Source organism: Chrysemys picta, chromosome 7 (genome assembly GCF_011386835.1).
Source record: "Chrysemys picta bellii isolate R12L10 chromosome 7, ASM1138683v2, whole genome shotgun sequence".
NCBI lineage: Eukaryota > Metazoa > Chordata > Testudines > Emydidae > Chrysemys > Chrysemys picta.
The window spans coordinates 128,093,852-128,116,054 of NC_088797.1; the positions used below are offsets into that span (position 1 = coordinate 128,093,852).

The 22,203-nt window shown below is 55.3% G+C and overlaps 1 protein-coding gene across 3 annotated transcripts in view; it reads right to left on the reverse strand.

Moving 5' to 3' along the window:
• ABCC2 (ATP binding cassette subfamily C member 2) overlaps positions 1-22,203 on the reverse strand; it is a 64,111-nt gene that overhangs the window by 23,370 nt on the left and 18,538 nt on the right. For 2 of the 3 annotated variants that reach the window (XM_065553597.1, XM_065553595.1), the window contains exons 2-15: positions 20,454-20,627; positions 19,745-19,891; positions 11,173-11,307; positions 10,630-10,752; positions 10,146-10,201; positions 9,499-9,730; positions 8,712-8,887; positions 7,716-7,893; positions 6,964-7,218; positions 6,477-6,542; positions 5,929-6,066; positions 5,160-5,306; positions 749-833; positions 209-275 (exon numbers count right to left, since the gene is read on the reverse strand). In XM_065553597.1, coding sequence (XP_065409669.1) covers positions 209-275; positions 749-833; positions 5,160-5,306; positions 5,929-6,066; positions 6,477-6,542; positions 6,964-7,218; positions 7,716-7,893; positions 8,712-8,887; positions 9,499-9,730; positions 10,146-10,201; positions 10,630-10,752; positions 11,173-11,307; positions 19,745-19,891; positions 20,454-20,510 — 1,862 coding nt within the window. In that variant the 5' untranslated portion in view covers positions 20,511-20,627. Of the gene's footprint in view, positions 1-208; positions 276-748; positions 834-5,159; positions 5,307-5,928; positions 6,067-6,476; positions 6,543-6,963; positions 7,219-7,715; positions 7,894-8,711; positions 8,888-9,498; positions 9,731-10,145; positions 10,202-10,629; positions 10,753-11,172; positions 11,308-19,744; positions 19,906-20,453; positions 20,628-22,203 lie in introns of those variants that run through there. The other variant, XM_065553598.1, reaches the window with a different exon arrangement.

Genomic DNA, 22,203 nt, shown 5'->3' on the forward strand with positions numbered 1-22,203 from the left:
CCAGACCATGTGGTCAGCGAGAACAAGCCAGCGAAGCAGGTGTTTCCAGCTGCCGTGTCTCTGCTCTGGGGGACGTGTGTCCTGCAGTCCCAGGCCCCACCGGGGGCTGTGTTCCACCCATGACAGCACAGGGCGATTGCCTGGCAGGTCAGTAACAGAGAAGGGAGCCCCCCAGCACAGCACCAGGCCCCGGACGCAGCACACTCACTCTCTGATCGCAGGCTCGGCACCCTGCTCCCAGGCAAAGGAGGCCTCGGAGAACTGAATCGCGCAGTCTGCCAAGAGAACGGGTAGTGTCTCAGAGACTGGGGGGGGGACAGTTCCCTCCCCAGCCCAAACCAAACTCTGTGTGTCCAGCTCCCAGGAGCCAGCAGCCCACTCGGGGGCTCCCCCTCATGCCTAGTGGATCCTGGATTTGGGCCGAGGGGGGAAATCCTCCCCAAAGGGCCCTGCACATGAGGGGAGGGTTGTTGTACCACAGGACCCTGCAAACCAGGTGCCCCCACACAAGGTGCAAGGGGGGGGTGTATGTAAGGGCCCCATACATGGGGTAAGGAGTGGAGGGGGGGATTGTGCCTGGGGGCCCCACACACGGGGTGGGAGTGGGGGGGGGTTGTGCCCAAGTGCCCCCCACATGCAGTGGTGCTGATGGGGAGTTGTATTTGAGGGCCCTGCACACCCATGATGTGGCTGCAGGCCCCCCACAGACACATCAGGGACCCGCTGTGAGACCTGGCAGTTTATTTACCAACACTGGGGTCACGTCTTATGGCTGAGGGGTCCAGGTCGCCACTCCCCAGGTACCGCTCCAGCCGCTCGGTGGACACGCTGGTCTGTAGGAAGCAAAAGGGGATGTCACACAGGTGAGACACAAGATCCATCCGAGTGGGGTAGAGAGCTCCAGAATCTTCCTGCCCAACCCTCACACCCTGGGGGCAGCTCCCCAGCTCTGTATTTCCCAAGAGATTGAACAATAAGGCAGGGACCATATGTCTGCGTGTGCAGCATCCGGAAGAGAAGGTTACTCCCCCTGTGCAGTAACCGGGGGTCTTCGAGATGTGTGTCCCTATGGACGCTCCCCTGTAGGTGCAACAGTGCCTCCTGCACCTGGGATCGGAGATCTGCACATGTCGGGCTGCACATGTGCTCCTCCCTGTCTCCCACCATCTATATAGCGCTCTGCGGTCCAACCACCCTCAGTTCCTGCTCTACTGCAGAGTTTATGTTTGAACTCCGAAGCAGAGGACGGAGGGTGGGTAGTGGAGCACCCGTAGGGGGACACATCTCTCAGAACCTCCGTTACTGCACAGGGGGAGTAACCTTTCCTTCTTCTTCCCCTGGGAGAATAACATGAAGGGCAAAGGGGTCCAGGAGAGCTGGCTGTATTTTAAAGAATCCTTATTGAGGTTGCAGGAACAAACCATCCCGATGTGTAGAAAGAATAGTAAATATGGCAGGCGACCAGCTTGGCTAAACAGTGAAATCCTTGCTGATCTTAAACGCAAAAAAGAGGCTTATAAGAAGTGGAAGATTGGACAAATGACCAGGGAGGAGTATAAAAATATTGCTCAGGCGTGCAGGAGTGAAATCAGGAAGGCCAAATCACACTTGGAGTTGCAGTTAGCAAGAGATGTTAAGAGTAACAAGAAGGGTTTCTTCAGGTATGTTAGCAACAAGAAGAAAATCAAGGAAAGTGTGGGCCCCTTACTGAATGAGGGAGGCAACCTAGTGACCGAGGATGTGGAAAAAGCTAATGTACTCAATGATTTTTTTGCCTCTGTTTTCACGCACAAGGTCAGCTCCCAGATTGCTGCACTGGGCAGTACAGCATGGGGAGAAGGTGACCAGCCCTCTGTGGAGAAAGAAGTGGTTCGGGACTATTTAGAAAAACTGGACGTGCACAAGTCCATGGGGCCGGATGCGCTGCATCCGAGGGTGCTAAAGGAGTTGGCGGGTGAGATTGCAGAGCCATTAGCCATTATTTTTGAAAACTCATGGCGATCGGGGGAGGTCCCAGATGACTGGAAAAAGGCTAATGTAGTGCCCATCTTTAAAAAAGGGAAGAAGGAGGATCCGGGGAACTACAGGCCAGTCAGCCTCACCTCAGTCCCTGGAAAAATTATGGAGCAGGTCCTCAAGGAATCAATTATGAAACATTTAGAGGAAAGGAAAGTGATCAGGAACAGTCAGCACGGATTCACGAAGGGGAAGTCGTGCCTGACTAACCTAATTGCCTTCTATGATGAGATAACTGGCTCTGTGGATGAGGGGAAAGCAGTGGATGTGTTATTTCTTGACTTTAGCAAAGCTTTTGATACTGTCTCCCACAGTATTCTTGCCACCAAGTTAAAGAAGTATGGGCTGGATGAATGGACTGTAAGGTGGATAGAAAGCTGGCTAGATCGTCGGGCTCAACGGGTAGTGATCAATGGCTCCATGTCTAGTTGGCAGCCGGTTTCAAGTGGAGTGCCCCAAGGGTCGGTCCTGGGGCCGGTTTTGTTTAATATCTTTATTAATGATCTGGAGGATGGTGTGGACTGCACTCTCAGCAAGTTTGCAGATGACACTAAACTAGGAGGCGTGGTAGATACACTAGAGGGTAGGGATCGGATACAGAGGGACCTAGACAAATTAGAGGATTGGGCAGAAAAAAACCTGATGAGGTTCAACAAGGACAAGTGCAGAGTCCTGCACTTAGGACGGAAGAATCCCATGCACTGCTACAGACTAGGGACCGAATGGCTAGGTAGCAGTTCTGCTGAAAAGGACCTAGGGGTCACAGTGGACGAGAAGCTGGATATGAGTCAACAGTGTGCTCTTGTTGCCAAGAAGGCTAACGGCATTTTGGGCTGTATAAGTAGGGGCATTGCCAGCAGATCGAGGAACGTGATCGTTCCCCTTTATTCGACATTGGTGAGGCCTCATCTGGAATACTGTGTCCAGTTTTGGGCCCCACACTACAAGAAGGATGTGGAAAAATTGGAAAGAGTCCAGCGGAGGGCAACAAAAATGATTAGGGGTCTGGAGCATATGACTTATGAGGAGAGGCTGAGAGAACTGGGATTGTTTAGTCTCCAGAAGAGAAGAATGAGGGGGGATTTGATAGCAGCCTTCAACTACCTGAAGGGGGGTTCCAAAGAGGATGGAGCTCGGCTGTTCTCAGTGGTGGCAGATGACAGAACAAGGAGCAATGGTCTCAAGTTGCGGTGGGGGAAGTCCAGGTTGGATATCAGGAAAAACTATTTCACTAGGAGGGTGGTGAAACACTGGAATGGGTTACCTAGGGAGGTGGTGGAGTCTCCTTCCTTGGAGGTTTTTAAGGCCCAGCTTGACAAAGCCCTGGCTGGGATGATTTAGCTGGGAATTGGTCCTGCTTTGAGCAGGGGGTTGGACTAGATGACCTCTTGAGGTCCCTTCCAACTCTGATATTCTATGATTCTATGATTCTATGATTCTTTGAGTGATGTCGCTATGGATGCTCCACTGTAGGTGACTGCAGAGCAGTGCCCCTAGATGGAAGTGACTTCGGAGTGATGTCTACTGAGGCAGATAGGACACAGCGTCCTAGTCAGGCATCTGATGCCACGTCGTAGGTAATTGCATAGCGTTGGCTAAAAGTGTCAGTTTCAGTTGTCAGTGTCAGTAATTGGCACATTGTTCAGGTTTGCTCCCAGCTTCAGCCCCACACGGGGGCGCCAGGGCTCAGCGCACCGGGTTTCAGCTGTGGGGCCCGGTGGCCCCCCTGAAAGGGCTCGTGGACCCCCAGGGGACCGCGGACCCCAGATTGAGAACTGCTAGCATAGGTGCCAAGGGCTTGCTTGGTGCTGGCGGTTTAGTTGGTGCCGAAGCACCGAGGATTATCTTTGTTGGAGCAGTGGGTACCGCTTTTGAAAGTCTTACACTGTCTTTCTCAGTGACAAGAGACAATGTGATCCTGTCCATTTAGGGTCCTTGGACCTGTCCTTCGCACCGGTACTGGACGTGCCCAGACAGTCATGGGAGCTGTCTCACGTCTGTAACTGCAACATCCTCAGATTTCGCCGGGGATGCCTTTTTCTGAGGCAGCTCCTTAGAGGGGAAGCTAGTGGCCCTTTTCTTTTCACCTGGGCGGGAGAGGGTGGGTTTCCTCTTGGTGTTGCACAGTAGGTGAGGGTTGGCTGATAACCGTATGGATGGTGAGCACCGCATAGGAGAGGTATCGGGGCCAGGGTCTGAGGCTGGTCGCAGAGAACTCTCCATGAGTAAAAGTTTTAGCCTCAGTTCACGGGCCTTCAAGTTGAGGCAGCAGGTACACTTTTGAGAGACGTGTCCCTCACCGAGGCAGCGTATGCACCAGGAGTGACCATCACTCACGGGGATGGCTTCACAGCAAGACAGGCACCTCTTAAACCTGGGGGATCTAGGCATAAACGAGCAGGGAGAGTCTCCCGATCGGGAAAGGCGTATTAAAAAAGGAAAACCTTTGCTAAGCTAAAGAATAACGGGGAGGAAAGAGCAATGGAATTTTTTTTTTTTTTAGGGGGTAGAAAAATGCAAGGAAACGGCGAGTATCTACAAAAGAACAGAAACAAGACTGTTACTGCCATTACTAAAGGCTAGGGATGTCTGAAGGGCTCTGCTCAGGATCCCATCCCAGACCAAGGGCGGCTGAGAAGGAACTGAGGGTGGTTGGACTGCACAGCGCTATATAGACGCCGCTCACGGCGCGAGACGGGGAGGAACACGTGCGGCCTGACGGGCGCTGCTACCAAAGATCTCCGATCCCAGGGCAGGAAGCGCTGCCGCAACTACAGTGGAGCACCCAAAAGGACACTACTCGAAGAACTGCAGCTCCAATCCTGGCAGGGCCTCTGAGTGCCACCGCAACACACGCAAACAACAGAGGAAATAAATTAGATGCCGGGCGGGTATGGAGCCCTGCAACACAAGTCCTCCCACTCCCCACTGAGTCCTGCAACCAGCACTCTGAGCCCTGTGCCCCACATGCTGATTCCTTGGCCCAAAGACTGGCCACATGAGCCCCCTGCCCTGAGCCCCACATGCCGAGCCCTGATACCTCAGCCCCACATGCCGAGCCTGAACCATATGATGCATTTGGGGGTTAACAAAAGGGCCCAAGACTCAACCCTCTTTCTCTCCGTCCTGCCCGGGGTGCTCACCTGCACCAAGGAGGAGATGACCATGGGCAGCATGGCCATGGGGAAGCGCAGCACGTTGAAGAGGGAGATGGAGGTAAATGCCTTCTGTGCGTCTAGGACGTTCTTCTCATCCACCATGACGTAGACGGCGAAGCTGGCCACAGAGACCTGGGGTAGGGGGGTGTTAGCCTCTGCCACTGCAGCCATGCCCTCACCTCCACCCCACTGCGCTATGCTCCCGCTGGAGTTCCACCCCCATGTACACCCCACCTTGTGCTCCTGCCTGATATCCCATCCTCCGCATGCAGGGGCACGTGCTCAGGCCAGGGGTCCCATCTCCCAGTGCTCGGTGCTTCTTCTGGGGCCCCAGCCCATGTGTTCCCCACACACAGCGCTCCAGCTGGGGGACCCACCCAGAGCTCTTGTTGGGGTCTCTCTGGAAGAGTGGACAGTGGACAATAAACACGTTGGTGCTTTGCCTGCCTTCCCTGGGACAGACGCCTTGCCCAGGGGCAAGTCACAGTCCCTGATCACAGGGAAGTAGTATGGGATGGTGGGGGGAATAGGCACAATACTCCCCGTCCGCAGCCTGTCAGCCCCTGGGCACATCCCACCCCCTAACCTCAAAGCCTGATCCCTCTTCCCCTCCCCCAAAACCACCCGCGCATCCACGCCCACAGCCTTATTGCCCTGGGCATATCCCAATCCCTCTTGCCACCCAGGAGGCAGCCCCACCTCCAGCCCCGTCTCCCCGGGGGCCTCCCACCACCGCCAGCCCTCGTGCACTCACCAGGAACGGGGCACAGGAGAAGATGAAGATGGAAAAAGCCTGAAGGTAGGTAAAGTGCAGCAAACCCTTCAGCTCACGCACACGGATCTCCCCAACCTGTCGCTCAAACGAAGGCTCCCAGGCGAACAGCTTCAGAATCTGAGCAACACCCAGAATAAGCGGATCCTGGTCCCACAGCGGCCCCCACTCCCAAGGCTCATCTCACCTGCATGCAGCACCCCGTCCACTGGCCCTGGGTCCTGCTCTCCTGCCTGCAGCCCCACCCATAGGTAGTTGCACAACCAGCCAGGGGCATTATGGGGGTCAACTTCCTGGACCCATGCAGCAAATCCTGTATCATCACGTGCCATCGACTCGGGGGGGAAGGGGGCGCGCTGCCAGCACTGCTGCCATGCAGAGAAGAATGGGCCCCCATGTGCCCTGGGGGGGGGATGGCCAGGCAGCAACCCCAGGTGTCCTGGTGGGGGGCAGGGCAGCCAAGCACGCCCCTAATGCCCTGGAGGGGAAGGGGCAGCCAGGCACTGGGGGGTGGGGTCCATGGTGCTCACCTTGATCCCACTGAGGATCTCATTCATTATTTTCATGCGCTGATCCTTGTTCTTCATGTTCTTCATCTGCCAGTGAGAAAGGCGAGTTGGATCCCCCAGCCCAATGCAAAGAGCAGCTCCTAAAACCCAGGAGCTCCACAAATGCCCCATCTCGGCCCCAAGCTCACTCATCCCTCCTTTGCCTTGCCAGCACGTCCCATCTATTCCTGGCGGGCCCCTCTCCTGCTGGCAGGGGCTGGGCCAGTACAGGTGCAGGAGAGTCAGCTCGTTGGGCTGGGGTCTCTGCTGGAGCCTGGTGCTGCAGGGTAAGGGGGCAGCCCCGAGCAGGCTCTGCATTTCCTCTCTCGGACCCCATCTACAGTCCCACTCCGGAGAGCCACTGGCAGCATGCAGGGGTGGCTGGTGAGTGGGGGGCTCAGGCCGAGAGGGACAAGGAGGAAGCCTTTGCCAGGCCGGCCTGGGGAGCGGACCCTACCCAACTGCTAACCTGAATGCTTCTGGCCTTGGTGGCCAGGACAGCGTTGATGGGGATGAGCAGCACCATGACCCCGATCCCTGCCAGGACCGAGGGGCCCAGCTCCCACCACAGGAAGACAATGGACAGGGCGATCTGTAGCGGCGCCGACCACAGCTGGTGGATGAAGTTGGTCAGGTCCATGAACCTCTGGGCGTCGGCCGACATCAGGTTCACCGTCTCACCGTGGGTGTACTCCTTGCGGGTGGCGTTGGAGACAGTGAGCGCCTAAGGTGGACAGCACAGTCACCAGGGGCTAAGCCAGCCCCCAGCCCCTGCTGCGTGATGCATGCAAAGTCTAGGCCTAAAGCATCAGAGCAGCTCCTGGTAATTGCCAGCCTTCCTGCACTGACTCCTGAGTGCTGGATCTTGGCTACAGAGCCACCCCTCCTTGCCGGGCCTCCCACCTGGCTCTGGGGACCGCTGCACTGCTGTGGGTCAATGCCTCCCACCAGGACTCTGCAGCCAGCACGTCACTGCACGGGGATCACAGCAGGGAGCGGCCTGGTGCACATGGTTCTTACTGCATGGCTCCCTGCAGGTAACCCCCAGGATGTCCAAAGCCCCCAGCCCCTACACTGGGGAACAAAGGCCCAGCCCATAGGTGCCCTTGGAGGAGAGGCAAAGACACGGGAAGAGGGAAGTGTATTGTGGGACAGGGCTTTGGGGGGAGCAGGGAGGCCCCACACGCCGTCCTGCAGCCTGATGGGGGCACCCACACCGACCTTCTTGTAGACAGCGGCCATGAGTGCCGTGCGCAGGCTCATGCCCAGCAAGAAGCAGAGCTGGAAGTACTGCTGCAGGCAGATCGACTGGACCAGCGCGGTTACAAACAGTAGCAAGGCGTAGAGGTAGCCCTGCCAGGCATACGCCGTGGGGTCCGCAACAAAGGAGATCAGCAGTCTGACGGTCAGAGCAGCCAGTGAGACCAGCCAGGCATGGGGAGACCTCTGACCCACAGAGACCAGCCCCCCAAGGAAACCGCCAGCCCCACATAGACCAGCCCTCCCCCCCAGGATGCTACCACCTCCTCCCTGCAGAGACCACCCCCCTAGGGATGCCACAACCCCTGTCCCACATAGACCAGCCCTCCCGCTCAGGATGCTACCACCTCCTCCCTGCAGAGACCACTCCCCTACCCCCTAGGGATGCCACAACCCCTGTCCCTCAGAGACCAGCCCCCCAGGGATACCCCTCGCCAGCCCCGCATAGACCAGCCCCCCCCCCAAGGATGCTACCACCCTCTCCCTGCAGAGACCACCCCCCCAGGGACGCCACAACCATTGTCCCACAGAGAACATCCCTCCAGAGATCCTGCCACCCCTGCCCCTCAGAGACCAGCCCCCCACAGATCCACCTCCAATCCTGCCCACAGACCAGACCCTTGGGGACACCTCTGCCCCACAGATACCAGCCCCTCCCAACACCCCTCCACCCCACAGAGACCCAGAAGGGAATTGCCACCCCTGCCTCAAAGAGACTAACCCTGGGGACATCACCACCCCCAGCACACAGACACCAGCCCCCTGGAGCTCCCACACCCACATTCCATCTATAACAACCAGCCACTGATGCTAAACCTTGGACCATGAAGCAGCCCTCCTTGTCTGGGCGTGTCCCTGCACCATCCAAGAGAAACCCCCTGGGCCTGCCCTAGCTCCTGGCTGGGTGCAGGGCAGGCGAGAGGTCCCTGTGGAGGCAGCCCAGAGATGGGGACTCACTTCAGCAGCTGGGGGCTGGCAAACACCAGCAGGTCGTGCACCAGCTTGAAAGCCACTGATTTCAGCAGGTTCCCCGCAAAGGTTCTGATCAGGGCCTTGGCCAGCCAGGCCTTGGGGTAATCCCCGCTGGGGCCCCCCACATCCTCCTTCTTCTTCCGCTTCGGCCGCTTCTCCTCCTAGACCGGAGCCAGCATGTGAGAAAGGGAGCTGGACCAGACAGGCATCCTGCCGGCCCCACACCCTGGGTCAGACACCCACAGGGTCCTCCCCCACACCCAACACTCCATGGGCCCCCTGGATCAAACACCCTGCACAGGAACCCCCACCCACCCAGGGGCCCCTCCCCAGGACAGGTGCCCCCCCCAAGGCACCCTTCTCCCCGGATCAGACACCCCGCCCAGGGACCCTTCCCCGGGACAGGCGCCCCGCACAGGTGCAAGGCCCAGTCCCGGATGGCCGGGAGGCAGCATGGGATGGTGGAAGCAATGGGTGCTCGGGAAAGGGTGGGGGAGCTGCAGGGGTTAGTGCTTCACACGCTCCTACCAGAGACTTGGGGCTGGTTCCCGGGGCTGGGAGGGACGTGTGGGCAGCATGGGCGGCCCAGGGAGAGGGGAGCTGTGAGACAGGTCTGTGGAGAGCTGGGGAGGGGCGCAAACCTTACGACATGTGGGGCCGCTATTGCGGGCTCCCTCCAACCCTCCTCACTCACGTCACTGCAGAGTCACAGGGACCCAGGGACCCGGCGCCAGAGCCCCAAGTCCAGCCCAGGGGGCAGCGAGGGAGTTACCAGCACCAGGATGTCTTGGCTCTGAGCCTTGCTGAGCCCATTCCTGTGGTCTGGGGCTGCCTCGCGCAAGCTCCTCTTGCAGCGGCGTCTCTCCAGCTCCCGACGGGCCTTCCTCACCTGGGCCCTCATGTTCCTGTCAAACCTGCTGAAGATTTGCTGCGTTTTCACGTTTTCTTTCAAGTCCCAGAGATCTTCCATCTCCAGGGGTTTGCGATAGCCCCTCAGAACCATCCTGTGGGGCAGGGAGAGCCTCTGGTCAGCAACACCTTACCCTGCACACTGCGGAAACAGGCCTCTCCTGCTGCCTGTCCCTCACACCCAGCCCGGAACAGACACAACGCCAACACTCGGGGTCACCGGGCGCTGGAAGCTGAGTGCAGTGTCCCAAGCAACCGAGCTGCCTCTGGGAATCTCGCTGCAGTGCAAGCCAGGAACGACTCATTTCACCCACAATTTCTCCCACCCTGCACCTGGCAGACAGTGATACTCAGCAGGGTAAGAGAACAGGATCTGAGCAGACCTCAGCCTCACACAATGCCCTCCCTGCCATCCCAGCCCTGGGCTTGCCACAACTCGCACTGCTCTGCTCGGGACCCTCAGTCCCAGCCTGCAACCCCTTGCTGTTCCCGCCCTGGGCTCCCTCCTACCTGCTGTACCAGCCAAAGGTGATAGAGCTCAGGAAGGAGGCTGTGACCTCTGGGTTCTAGACACAAAGAAAGAGGAGAGTCTGTTCACCACAGCTGTGTCTGTGGCAAGAGCTGACTCGTCTCCCCCTCCCAAGGTGGAATCGCGGAGGCCTCACACTGAGGCAAAGGGGATGGGCCACAGTGAGTCCCATAGAGCACGTGGGGCAGGTCTGGCCAGTCCTGGACCTGCACAGGCTGAAAGGCAGGGCTTGAGAGCCCGGCAGGGCTGAAGTGTGGGGACTCTTTCCACCCGCCTGGCCCACACTGAGACCTCACAGACACTGTCTCACGACCCTGGCCTCAAAGATGGGTGGAGATGGAGCCCACGTGCCACCAGCCCCTCTGTGCTGAGGCACCTTCTGGCATCCTCTCCCTCCCCAAGCCACCCGCAGGGTCTACAGGCTGTGCTCACCCCAAAGCCCAGACTGGGGCACAGAGCTCTCACCTTCTTGGCCATTTCCTCCGTTTCTGGGGCGACATCCGAGAAAGCAGAGATGATCAAGAGGAGAAGCTGGAGCCCATAGGAGATGAGGAAGAGGCTGAACCGTGGCAGGTCAGGAACCAGGCCCTGTGGGGGAGGAAAGCTCAGGGATAACTGATGGCACCTGCAAGCGAGGTACAAGCCCAGCCTGGACCCACGGACGACCAGGAAAGTGAGTGGGGCTAAGGCTGCCTGAGTGTTTCCGCTCAATCCCTCATTTCAACTGCTCCTGAATTCCTGGAGCTGTCTCCTTTCAGCCCAGGCCCCTCTGGACATGACCCCCAAGGGCACGCACTGGGGTGGGCAGAGCTGAAGCCCTATGGGAGGAGAGATAGGAGCCCCCACTCACATTCCCCATGGGTGCTTGCTCACAGGGGGCTGCAGTGCCCCAAAAGCTGATGCTAGTTAACAGCCCACAAGGAAGGGGATTTTCCTGCCCCTCTGGGAAAACTGGGAGTGTGAGGGATTTCCCAGGGGCCCTTGCGCGTGGTCCCCGCTGCTCCTCACCAGCAGTGCCTTCCGGACCAGTGTCTGGAGCGGGAACACCCCGCAGAGCAGGGAGAGAATCCAGAAGAGGAAGAGTGGTCCGGAGTCCCTGCGCTGGTGGAAGCGCTGAGTGTCATGGAGCAGCAGAACCAGGAACTGGGGAGAGAGCAAACTGGGTCAGAGCAGGGGGTGCAAGGAGGCTGGTGACAGAGGAACCCAGGACAACGTAACCTGGGCAGGGGGTAGGACCCCAGAGGCTCATGACCTGGTGTGACGTTATTGACATAATCTGGGACCATATAGAACATGGTTGCAACCAAAGTCCTGTAGTGGCACCAAATCTTGTATAAAGGGGGTCAAATGAGGTGTTTAAGACAAGGTTATGGTTGGCTGGTTATGATTATGCTGTCTATATGTGTGTATCAATTTTGTAGTTGAAGTTATGAATACTGACTCTATACTGTCTGTATTTCAAACTTATGCTATGCTGCTGGGTGACATCCCAGACAAGTTGGTGTTAGCTCTGCCTAGCCTGCTTGATGGCCCATTAAGGACCATCAGCTATACAATTGACCCATTGAGAGAAGGCAGATACGCCTTTTAACTCAGCAAAGTATGCAGGAACTTGCCCATGTGACTCCAGACTCCATTTTGCTGTAATTTTCCACAGTAAGGACAAAGAGGTGTTCTTACACCTGGAAAAGACTATAAAAAGCTGATGCCTCATCTCCATCTTGTCTTCAATCCTGAGGTAAACCAGTGGGGTGAGACCAAAGTCCTCTTAGTCTGGCTGGTTTGGTTTGCCTTAGAGGCGGAAAAAACCCAGCATTGGGCTGTAACTGCCCTGTTTAAGCAATTTGTCCTGAATTGGCACTCTCAGTTGGGTCCCGCCAGAACCAGCATCGTTACACCTGGAGATTATACATGGGCCCCAGGAAGTCACAGATGCAGCATCAGGCTCCACAGTATTGGCTTCCATTTAAAAATGTGATCCAAGTGTAACCGATTGTGACATTATCTGATTAAACTATGACCATGTAGATCATTGCTGCTACCACTGTTATATAACTGCAACAAATCTTGTACAAAATGTGCCACGTAAGATGTCTATGCAAAGGTTATGATTCGCTGATAGGATTATGCTATTTGCATGCATGTATCATTTTTGTATCTGAAGTAATGAGTATTGGCTCTATACCTGGATTTCCAGTGTGTTTGCTTCTGGGAAACACCAACAAGGTGTTTAGCCTGCACATTGTGAAGGAACTATTCAAGTTAAGTGGCTCATCAAAAGGACACTTAGCTCACAATGGAAGACGCCCATCGACACTGAATAGACTGTCCTTCTGTCTGGGGTATAGGTAATGGCTTCTTCTGGGACTAAGAGAAATCAGGCATGGACATGTGACTTGCCCATGTGACTCCAAACTCCACCTTTTACCTGTAATTTTCCACTAGCTGTGCTGAGGGCTTGGTTTGAAACAATGGGTTTCCTGCCACATGGCAGAAGCTATAAAAGGCGCTGGAAACTGCTCCATTTTGCCTCTTTCCTGCTCAAACCTCTGGACTTATACTAATGGGAGCATCTAACCAAGGGACCGAGAACCTTCCAATGATTTGGAAGCAACCAGAGACTTGACTAAGGCCCCGTGTACACTGGCAAGTTTCTGCGCAGTAAAGCATCTCTGAGCGCTGTAACTCCTGAGGTGTACATGCTGCCAAGCCACTGAGTGCGCAGAAACTGCGCAGATGCAGCGCTCTAAAAAAAACCCCGACGAGAGGCGTAGAACTTCCTGCATTGGGGCTATGCGCTGCGGTGCCAGTGTAGACACCCTGCACTGCGATTGGCCTCCAGGAGGTGTCCCACAATGCCTGTTCTCACCTCTGGTCATCAGTTTGAACTCCACTGCCCTGCCCTCAGGTGACCAACTGTCAGCCCCACCCCGTACATTCCTTTGCAAATTTGAAAGTCCCCTTCCTGTTTGTTCGGGGACGCACTGTCACAGGCCCAAGGACTCTCTCCCTCAGGGCGTCCCATGGGGAGGCAAATCAGCATTGTATGTTGCTAACACGGTTGCAAGCATCGCAAGGCATTTCGGGGGAGGGCCAAAGGTGTAAATGTAAAATAAAAAATTCCTTGCAGGGTGCAGAAGGCCAAAAGGGAAAAAAAAAAAAAATGGGTTAACTCGGCACTTCAGCTAGCTCTGTGCAAAAATAAAACGCTGGCCCCAGCCCAAGGTCATGGGCTAAACAAAAAATCTACAGCTGCCCTGACGTAAAAAACAAAACAAAAAAAACAAGTTAAGCAAAGCTCCAAAATACCAGCAAAAACAGTCAAAGCCAGTGAGGCGGTGAGGGTGAAGGCCAACAAAAGGAAAAACAAAGTCTCCAAAGCTGGTGTGTTTTGGGCAGCCAAAAAGGCCACAGCAAGCCAATTGAAACTGGTACAAAAAGCACCAGGCACAAAGCGCCTAAACGACAACACCCCCCAAAACCCAAAACCCTCCTGAGAGCCCAAGCAAGGCAAAAATTACAGCGAACCCCAGACGACCTGGGCCCAAAACCGAACTCCCGTCCACCTTTCCCCCTCTTCTTCTTACGTTGCACCCAGGCTTGGCCAGCCGTGAGTAGAGCGTATGTGAGTATGAAAGTGGGTTATGGCTTGGGGCACTAACGCTTTCTTCCTTCCTCTAAGTAATTTGGGAAACACCCATCACTCTCCGCTGTTATTTTATTATTTTATTAATAAAGCTTTAAAATTTAAACCCTTGGTGTGTTTCGTCATCTCCTCCCCAAACAATCCTGCAGTCAGCCTAATCACCTGACGCCTCAGGCAGATTGGTAACGGAAATCTGTCACAGCGTGCAGTGGTCTCAGCGCATCTTTCCGGGTGGTCATGCCTGCTCCATGCACCAGGCGACCCCCGTTTGGGGAGAGGAGGCAGTGCAGTCACAGCTGCGTTCCCGCCGTAGGAATTATGATACCTACAGACAGATTTCACAGTGCATGACAGAAAGGGGCCATGACCGGGACACATTGCAGTGAAGGGTCAAAGTGAAGGAGCTGCGGAACGCCTACCACAAGGCACGGGAGGCAAACCGCTGCTCCAGTGCTGCGCCCACGAGCTGCCGGTTCTACAAAGAGCTGGACGCGATACTCGGCAGTGGCCCCACCTCCACTGCGAAGGCCCCTGTGGATACTTTGGTGGCTCACATGCCAGTCAAGAGTGGACCAAGCCAGGAGGAGGAAATCTTGGACGAAGAGGGGGAGGGGGACCCAGAGGCAGAGGATGACTCGGAGGCCAGAGATGCATGCAGCCAGGAGCAATTCTCTACCCCGGAGGAGGCTAGCCAGTCACAGCAGTCGGAGCTTGGCGAAGCACAGACAAGAGAGGAGGCCCCGGTAAGTGGATCTGATTTTGGGAATTGCTGAAGCGAGTTGTTGGGGGCAGGAGGGTTGCAGGAAGCAGGCTTGTCTCCCACCTCATGCCTAGTCTGAGCGGCGGAACAGGCTGTTGATACACTACCTCACTTCACGGGAATCTCCCTCAGAGATCTCCAGGAAACTCTTGTGGAGATACTGGGCAATCCGCTGCCGCAGGTTCCTCGGCAGAGCTGCTTTGTTTCTTGCCCCATTAATGGTAACTTTCCCGCGCCACTTTGCTATGATAGGTGGGGGGGACCATTGCTGCACACAGGCGAGCCGCATAATGGCCAGGACAGAAGGCGCAGTCTTGGAGAAGACCCTCCCTTGATTCCCTGCTCACCCTCAGCAGCGAGATATCTTCCATAATGATCACCTCCTGTGGAAAGTGTGGGGACAGGAATGATTATCAGGCCCACTCTACAGTGCTGGCTCTCCCCAAGTGCCCAAGAGCCACATGCCCAGTGTACAGCAGGGTCCGGGAACAATGATTTCCCCTGTCCCTGCAGCTACTCACCATTTTGGGGGTCTTGTGGCTCATGTGGGCTTGCCTGGGGTCAGCCAGTCAGTGACAGGTGTGTGAGTACTGGCTGTGTTTTAAAGCACTGAAACAGTGTTGTCTGTGTTGCAAACAATACTGCTTCTGTAAAATGTTGCATTTAAACTTCACAGAGATGACCTTGGGAGAACAGCCTCCCTTTTTGTTATCGGTGGCAGAATCACAGAATCATTGAATATCAGGGTTGGAAGGGACCTCCGGAGGTCATCTAGTCCAACCCCCTGCTCAAAGCAGGACCAATTCTCAACTAAATCATCCCAGCCAGGGCTTTGTCAAGCCGGGCCTTAAAAACCTCCAAGGAAGGAGACTCCACCTCCCTAGGGAACCCATTCCAGTGCTTCACCACCTTCCTAGTGAAAAAGTTTTTCCTAATATCCAACCTAAACCTCCCCCACTGCAACTTGAGACCATTACTCCTTGTTCTGTCATCTGCTACCACTGAGAACAGTCTAGATCCATCTTCTTTGAAACCCCCTTTCAGGTAGTTGAAAGCAGCTATCAAATCCCCCCTCATTCTTCTCTTTTGCAGACTAAACAATCCCAGTTCCTGCAGCCTCTCCTCATAAGTCATGTGCTCCAGCCCCCTAATCAGTTTTGTTGCCCTCCGCTGGACTCTTTCCAATTTCCCCACTACCTTCTTGTAGTGTGGGGCCCAAAACTGGACACAGTACTCCAGATGAGGCCCACCAATGCTGAATAGAGGGGAAATTCAATCTGCTGGCAATGCTCCTACTTATACAGCCCAAAATGCTGTTAGCCTTCTTGGCAACAAGGGCACACTGTTGACTCATATCCAGCTTCTCGTCCACTGTAACCCCTAGGTCCTTTTCTGCAGAACTGCTGCCTAGCCATTCAGTCCCTAGTCTGTAACAGTGCATGGGATTTTTCCGTCCTAAGTGCAGGACTCGGCACTTATCCTTTCTTTTGGCCCAATCCTCTAATTTGTCTAGGTCCCTCTGTATCCTATCCCTACCCTCCAGCATATCTACCACTCCTCCCAGTTTAGTGTCATCTGCAAACTTGCTGAGGGTGCAGTCCGCACCATCCTCCAGATCATTAATGAAGATATTGAATAAAATCGGCCCCAGGACCGACCCTTGGGGCACTCCACTTGAAACCGGCTGCCAACTAGACATAGAACGGCTGCGCAGAATTAGAAAACGTCCAAGAAGAACTAAGGAGGACTTTATGCGTGAGGTTATGATGCACTCCGCTGCCAAGAAAAAGGAACAGAAGGAGTGGCGGGACAGCGAGAAGAGGGACTGAAAGGAGAATGCGGCACACCAGAAAGAAACCACGGAGCGGCTCCTAACAGTTATGGAGCACCAAGCTGACATGCTCTAGGTGATACCAGCTCTTCAAACCAAGCAGCTCCGTGCCCGCCCTCCCCTGCAGCCCCTATCGCAAAACTCTTTCCCATGCGCCCCCCCAGACACCGCCAACACTCTCTTATCAACCTCCTGGCTCCAGTCTCTACCTGCAGCATTCCACTCCTCCCTCCTCACAGTCCAGCAGTGTGGACTCCACTACCCACTGCACTCAACACCCATCCCTCTGCAGTCTGGCCCTGCTGAAGTACAGCACCCGCTGCATTGTACTCCAAAGGAGAAGGTTGGGTATGATACCTGGACATACACAATCTATAGTCATCCCGGGACCCCTCCTCCTCTTGAGACCTTCCCTTCCCCCCTCCCCCTTCCTGCTGATGATTTTTTTCGTTTGACTCTCTCCTCTGGCTGTTATCTTTCAATAAAAGAATTGTGTATGTTTGAAATCAATCTTTAGTCTATTAAGTGAAAGCAAAAAAGAGCCCTGCAAAGCAACATACAATTACGTTAAGGCCCCTTCTTGCATCATGTGCACCAATCACCTCCTAGCATTACAAGCACTGCAATCCCGAGCATAGCAACAAATATTAGTGGCTTTCAGCTTCAAATTGCTGCCTCAAAGCATCGCTGATCTTTATGGCCCCGCACTGCGCCCCTCTAATAGCCCTGGTCTCTGGCTGGTCAAACTCAGCCTCCAGGCACTGAGCATCTGCGGTCCATTCCTGAGTGGAGCTTTCACCCTTCCCTTCACAAATATTATGGAGCGTACAGCATGTGGCTATAAGCATAGGAAAATTGCCATCGGCCATATCCAGCTTCCCATACAGACATCGCCAGCGGGCTTTTAAAGGGCCATATGCACACTCCACAGTCATTCTGCACTTGCTCAGCCTGTTGTTGAACCGCTCCTTGCTGCTGTCAAGTTGCCCCATGTATGGCTTCATAAGCCACGGAATTAAGAGGTAGGCAGGGTCTCCCAGGATCACAATGGGCATTTCGACTTCCCGTACGGTGATCTTCTGGTCAGGGAAGAAAGTCCCTGCTTGCAGCTTCCTGAACAGGCCAGTGTTCCGAAAGATGCGTGCGTCATGCACCTTTCCAGACCAGCCTGCGTTAATGTCTGTGAAACACCCACGGTGATCCACAAGCGCCTGGAGAAACATTGAGAAATACCCCTTGTGATTATGTACTCGGTGGCTAGGTGGTCTGGTGACAGAATTGGAATGTGCGTGCCATTGATCGCCCCTCTGCAGTTAGGGAAGCCCATGTGTGCAAAGCCATTCACAATGTCACGCATGTTGCCCAGAGTCCCGATCTTTTGGAACAGGATGCGATTAATGGCCCCGCATACTTCCATCAATATGTCTCCTACAGTCGACTTTCCCACTCCGAACTGGTTAGCAACCGATCGGTAGCAGTCTGGAGTAGCTAGCTTCCACAGTGCAATCGCCACGCACTTCTCCAGCGACAGGGCAGCTCTCATTCTCGTGTCCTTGTGCCACAGGGCTGGGATGAGCTCATCACACAGTCCCATGGAAAGTGGCTTTCCTCATGTGAAAGTTCTGCAGCCACTGCTCGTCGTCCCATGATATGCATCACTATGTGATCCCACCACTCAGTGCTTGTTTCCCAAACCCAGAAGCGGCATTCCATTGTGGTCAGCACCTCCGTGAATGCCACAAGCAATCTTGTGTCGTAACTAAGATGCGTGGCGAGATTAATGTCGCCAGGGCCGGCTTTAGGCCGATTCCCTGGAATCGGGCCCTGCGCTTAAGAGGGCCCCGCACCTTAGGTGACTTTTTATTTTTTTTACTCACCTGGAGGCAGTCCGTTCCGGGTCTTTGGCGGCACTTCGGCGGCAGGGGGGTCATTCAGTACCGCGGAAGACCCGGAACGGACCCCCTGCCGCCGAAGACCTGGACCACCACCGGGTATTCAAATCGGGCCCCGCTGGTCCTAAAGCCGGCCCTGAATGTTGCACTCCTCTTGCCTTTGTAGTTTAAGGAATAACTTAACTTTAACTCCACTGCCACTCGTGACGTGTTGGTCAGAGCGAGCAGCATACTGGTCAACAGCTCGGGATCCATTCCTGCAGCCCGAAAGAGGCAGGGCGCGCAGTACACAAACCGTTGAAAGATGGCACCAAATGCGGACGGAAGCACAGGTATTGCTGGGATGTGAAGCAATGCATCACGGGGCATTGGGACAGGACCCGGGATGCCCCGCGACCACCTCCGCCTTCCCACAACTCTTAGCGGCAAAAGAGAAAGAGGTGCTCTCTGGGATAGCTGCCCAGAGGGCACCACTCCGAATAGTGCTGCAAGCGCCACAAGTGTGAACACGTTATTGCGCAGGCACCTGTCAGTGTGAACACACAACAGTGATTTCCCTTCAGCGCTCTCTGAGCGGCGCTGTAACTGCTGGCGCTGTAACTTTGCAAGTGTAGACATGCCCTTAAGTCATCAGTTTATTCCGTCACTGCTACAAGCCTGATCCAAGAACTTTGCAATTATTGTATGTATTTGATTCCTTTAACCAATTTTAACCCTCACCTTTCTTTCTTTTTATAAATAAACCTTTAGATTTTAGATACTCAAGGATTGGCAATAGCATAATTATTGGGTAAGATCTGAGTTGTATATTGACCTAGGTGTGTGGCTGGTCCTTTGGGATCAAAAAAACCTTTTATTTGATAAAATTGGTTTTAAAGAACCACTCATCTTTAAGTCGAGTGTTTTTGGTGGTGATACAAGAACTGGAATGCCTAAGGAAACTGCTGTTCTGACTTCTTGTTAGCCAGTGTGGTGAAACAGAAGTTTACTTTTGTTGCTGGTTTGGTATATCTCATGGGAGAATAACCACCAGTTCTGGGGTGTGGCGTCTGCCCTATTTCTCAGCAGTTTGTCTTGAATTTGGTATTCTCAGTTGTGACCCACAGAGGCATGGTTACACCGATGCTATGACCACTGCCTGAGTGTGCAGGAAGCCTGGAACCATCACTCAGCAGCACTCCCGCTAAATGAGGGGTTCGCTCTGGAACCTAAAGCTGCACATTTACATTTCTATATTAACTATTTCACTGCTGCCTGTGTTAGCAGACACATCTAATCAGTGTGCTGCTCCCACAACCCACCTGTCCCCTAGGTTATGGCCCCGCACTGCTAGGGAGTTTTCCTGAGATTCAGCCTAAACCTCTCTTTACTGTTTCCTCCCCTCACCCCAGCTCTGTCCCCGTGATGACCCAGAGTGAATTCAGCCGGTGGCAGGCATAGCAGTCTCTTACCCATGTCACGGTGTACAGCGCAGGGTTTGTGTATTGGACAGCGGGGTTCCTGCTGGCGGGAGTCGGGTGGGGGTATTGGCCAAAGTCCTCTGCAAGCGTGAAGGCCAGTTCAGCCATTGCTGTCAGTAAGAGCAATGTGGTCAGCGCCTGGGGGAAAGCAGCTGTTAGGAGAGACACTGGCTTTGTCCCTGCCCGTTGGGCTGCTGGGGAACACAGCCCTAAGTCTGTCAACACCCCTGCAGGGGAGACAAGGGGTGTGATGGTGGAAGCGGTACCATGCCCACAGGCCCCATGCTCCATTACATCCCTCCATCCCATGTGGGCCCAGAATTAATCCTCTAGTCCCGGGCCATTCCCAAGGTCCTATTCCAGCTGTCTGGTCACGTGCCCCGTTCCTCATCTGATCATGCCACTCTGGCCTTCTGAGCACAATACTCCCATACCCCACAAAGCCCTCCTACCCACTGTGCTCACCACCCTGCACCCCATTATGCCAAATCACATCCCTCCAGTCCCTGGGGATCCCCACCTCTTTCCCCATTACACCCCAGTATATCCCTCCAGCCCAGGGTGTTCCCCCCCCCCACGCCCCATTACATCTCTCCCCAGCCCCGGGCATTCCCTACCCCTGGCCCCAATACACCGGATTACATCCCTCCACTCCTGGCCCCATTCTCCCCGTGGTTCTGTAGGGCCATAGGATCTGTACCTGCTTGGTGAGGTAGAGTTTGGTTAGAGATGATTTCTTGGTCCTGGGTTTAAACATGGGAAGAAGCTGCCAAGGAGCCAAAAGCCAGAGAAAGCCCAGAGGGATCCAAACAAGCACAGTCTGTTCGAAGCAGAGCGGCAGGTCGGGCTGGGGAACATCCAGTAAGGAAGCGTTCTGGGCAGGGCAGAGACAGCGAGAGCAGAATCACTCAGAGTCACATCACAAACTCACCAGCATCCCCTGCCTGGAGCACCACTCCACCTGCATGCACCCTACCATGTGCCTCAGTGCCTCTCCTCCTACACACCTCAGCCTTCCCCTGCAGGCAACCTGAACCGAAAACACTGAGAGCACCCCGCCTTCACCTGCCTGACCCCTAACCTCCTCAGCGTATCCCTCCCCCTAACACACACTCAACCCCATATACCCCACAGCCCCCCTCCCCCTTCACCTGCCCGACCCCTAACCGCCTCAGCACATCCCTCCTCCAACACACACTCAACCCCATATACCCCACAGCCCCCCTCCCCCTTCACCTGCCCGACCCCTAACTGCCTCAGCGCATCCCTCCCTAAACACACATCCAACCCATATACCCCACAGCTCCCCTCCCCCTTCACCTGCCCGACCCCTAACCCCTAAGTACATCCCTCCCTCTAAACACACATCCAACCCATATACCCCACAGCTCCCCTCCCCCTTCACCTGCCCGACCCCTAACCGCCTCAGCACATCCCTCCTCCAACACACACTCAACCCCATATACCCCACAGCCCCCCTCCCCCTTCACCTGCCCGACCCCTAACTGCCTCAGCGCATCCCTCCCTAAACACACATCCAACCCATATACCCCACAGCCCCCCTCCCCCTTCACCTGCCCGACCCCTAACCGCCTCAGCACATCCCTCCTCCAACACACACTCAACCCCATATACCCCACAGCCCCCCTCCCCCTTCACCTGCCCGACCCCTAACTGCCTCAGCGCATCCCTCCCTAAACACACATCCAACCCATATACCCCACAGCTCCCCTCCCCCTTCACCTGCCCGACCCCTAACCCCTAAGTACATCCCTCCCTCTAAACACACATCCAACCCATATACCCCACAGCTCCCCTCCCCCTTCACCTGCCCGACCCCTAACCCCTAAGTACATCCCTCCCTCTAAACACACATCCAACCCATATACCCCACAGCTCCCCTCCACCTTCACCTGCCCGACCTCTAACCGCCTCAGCGCATCCCTCCCCCTAACACACACTCAACCCCATATACCCCACAGCTCCCCTCCACCTTCACCTGCCCGACCTCTAACCGCCTCAGCGCATCCCTCCCTAAACACACATCCAACCCATATACCCCACAGCTCCCCTCCCCCTTCACCTGCCCGACCCCTATCCCCTAAGTACATCCCTCCCTCTAAACACACATCCAACCCATATACCCCACAGCTCCCCTCCCCCTTCACCTGCCCGACCCCTAACCGCCTCAGTGCATCCCTCCCCGTAACACACACTCAACCCCATATACCTCACAGCTCCCCTCCGCCTTCACCTGCCCGACCCCTAACCCATAAGTACATCCCTCCCTCTAAACACACATCCAACCCATATACCCCACAGCTCCCCTCCCCCTTCACCTGCCCGACCCCTAACTGCCTCAGCGCATCCCTCCCCCTAACACACACTCAACCCCATATACCCCACAGCTCCCCTCCCCCTTCACCTGCCCGACCCCTAACCCATAAGTA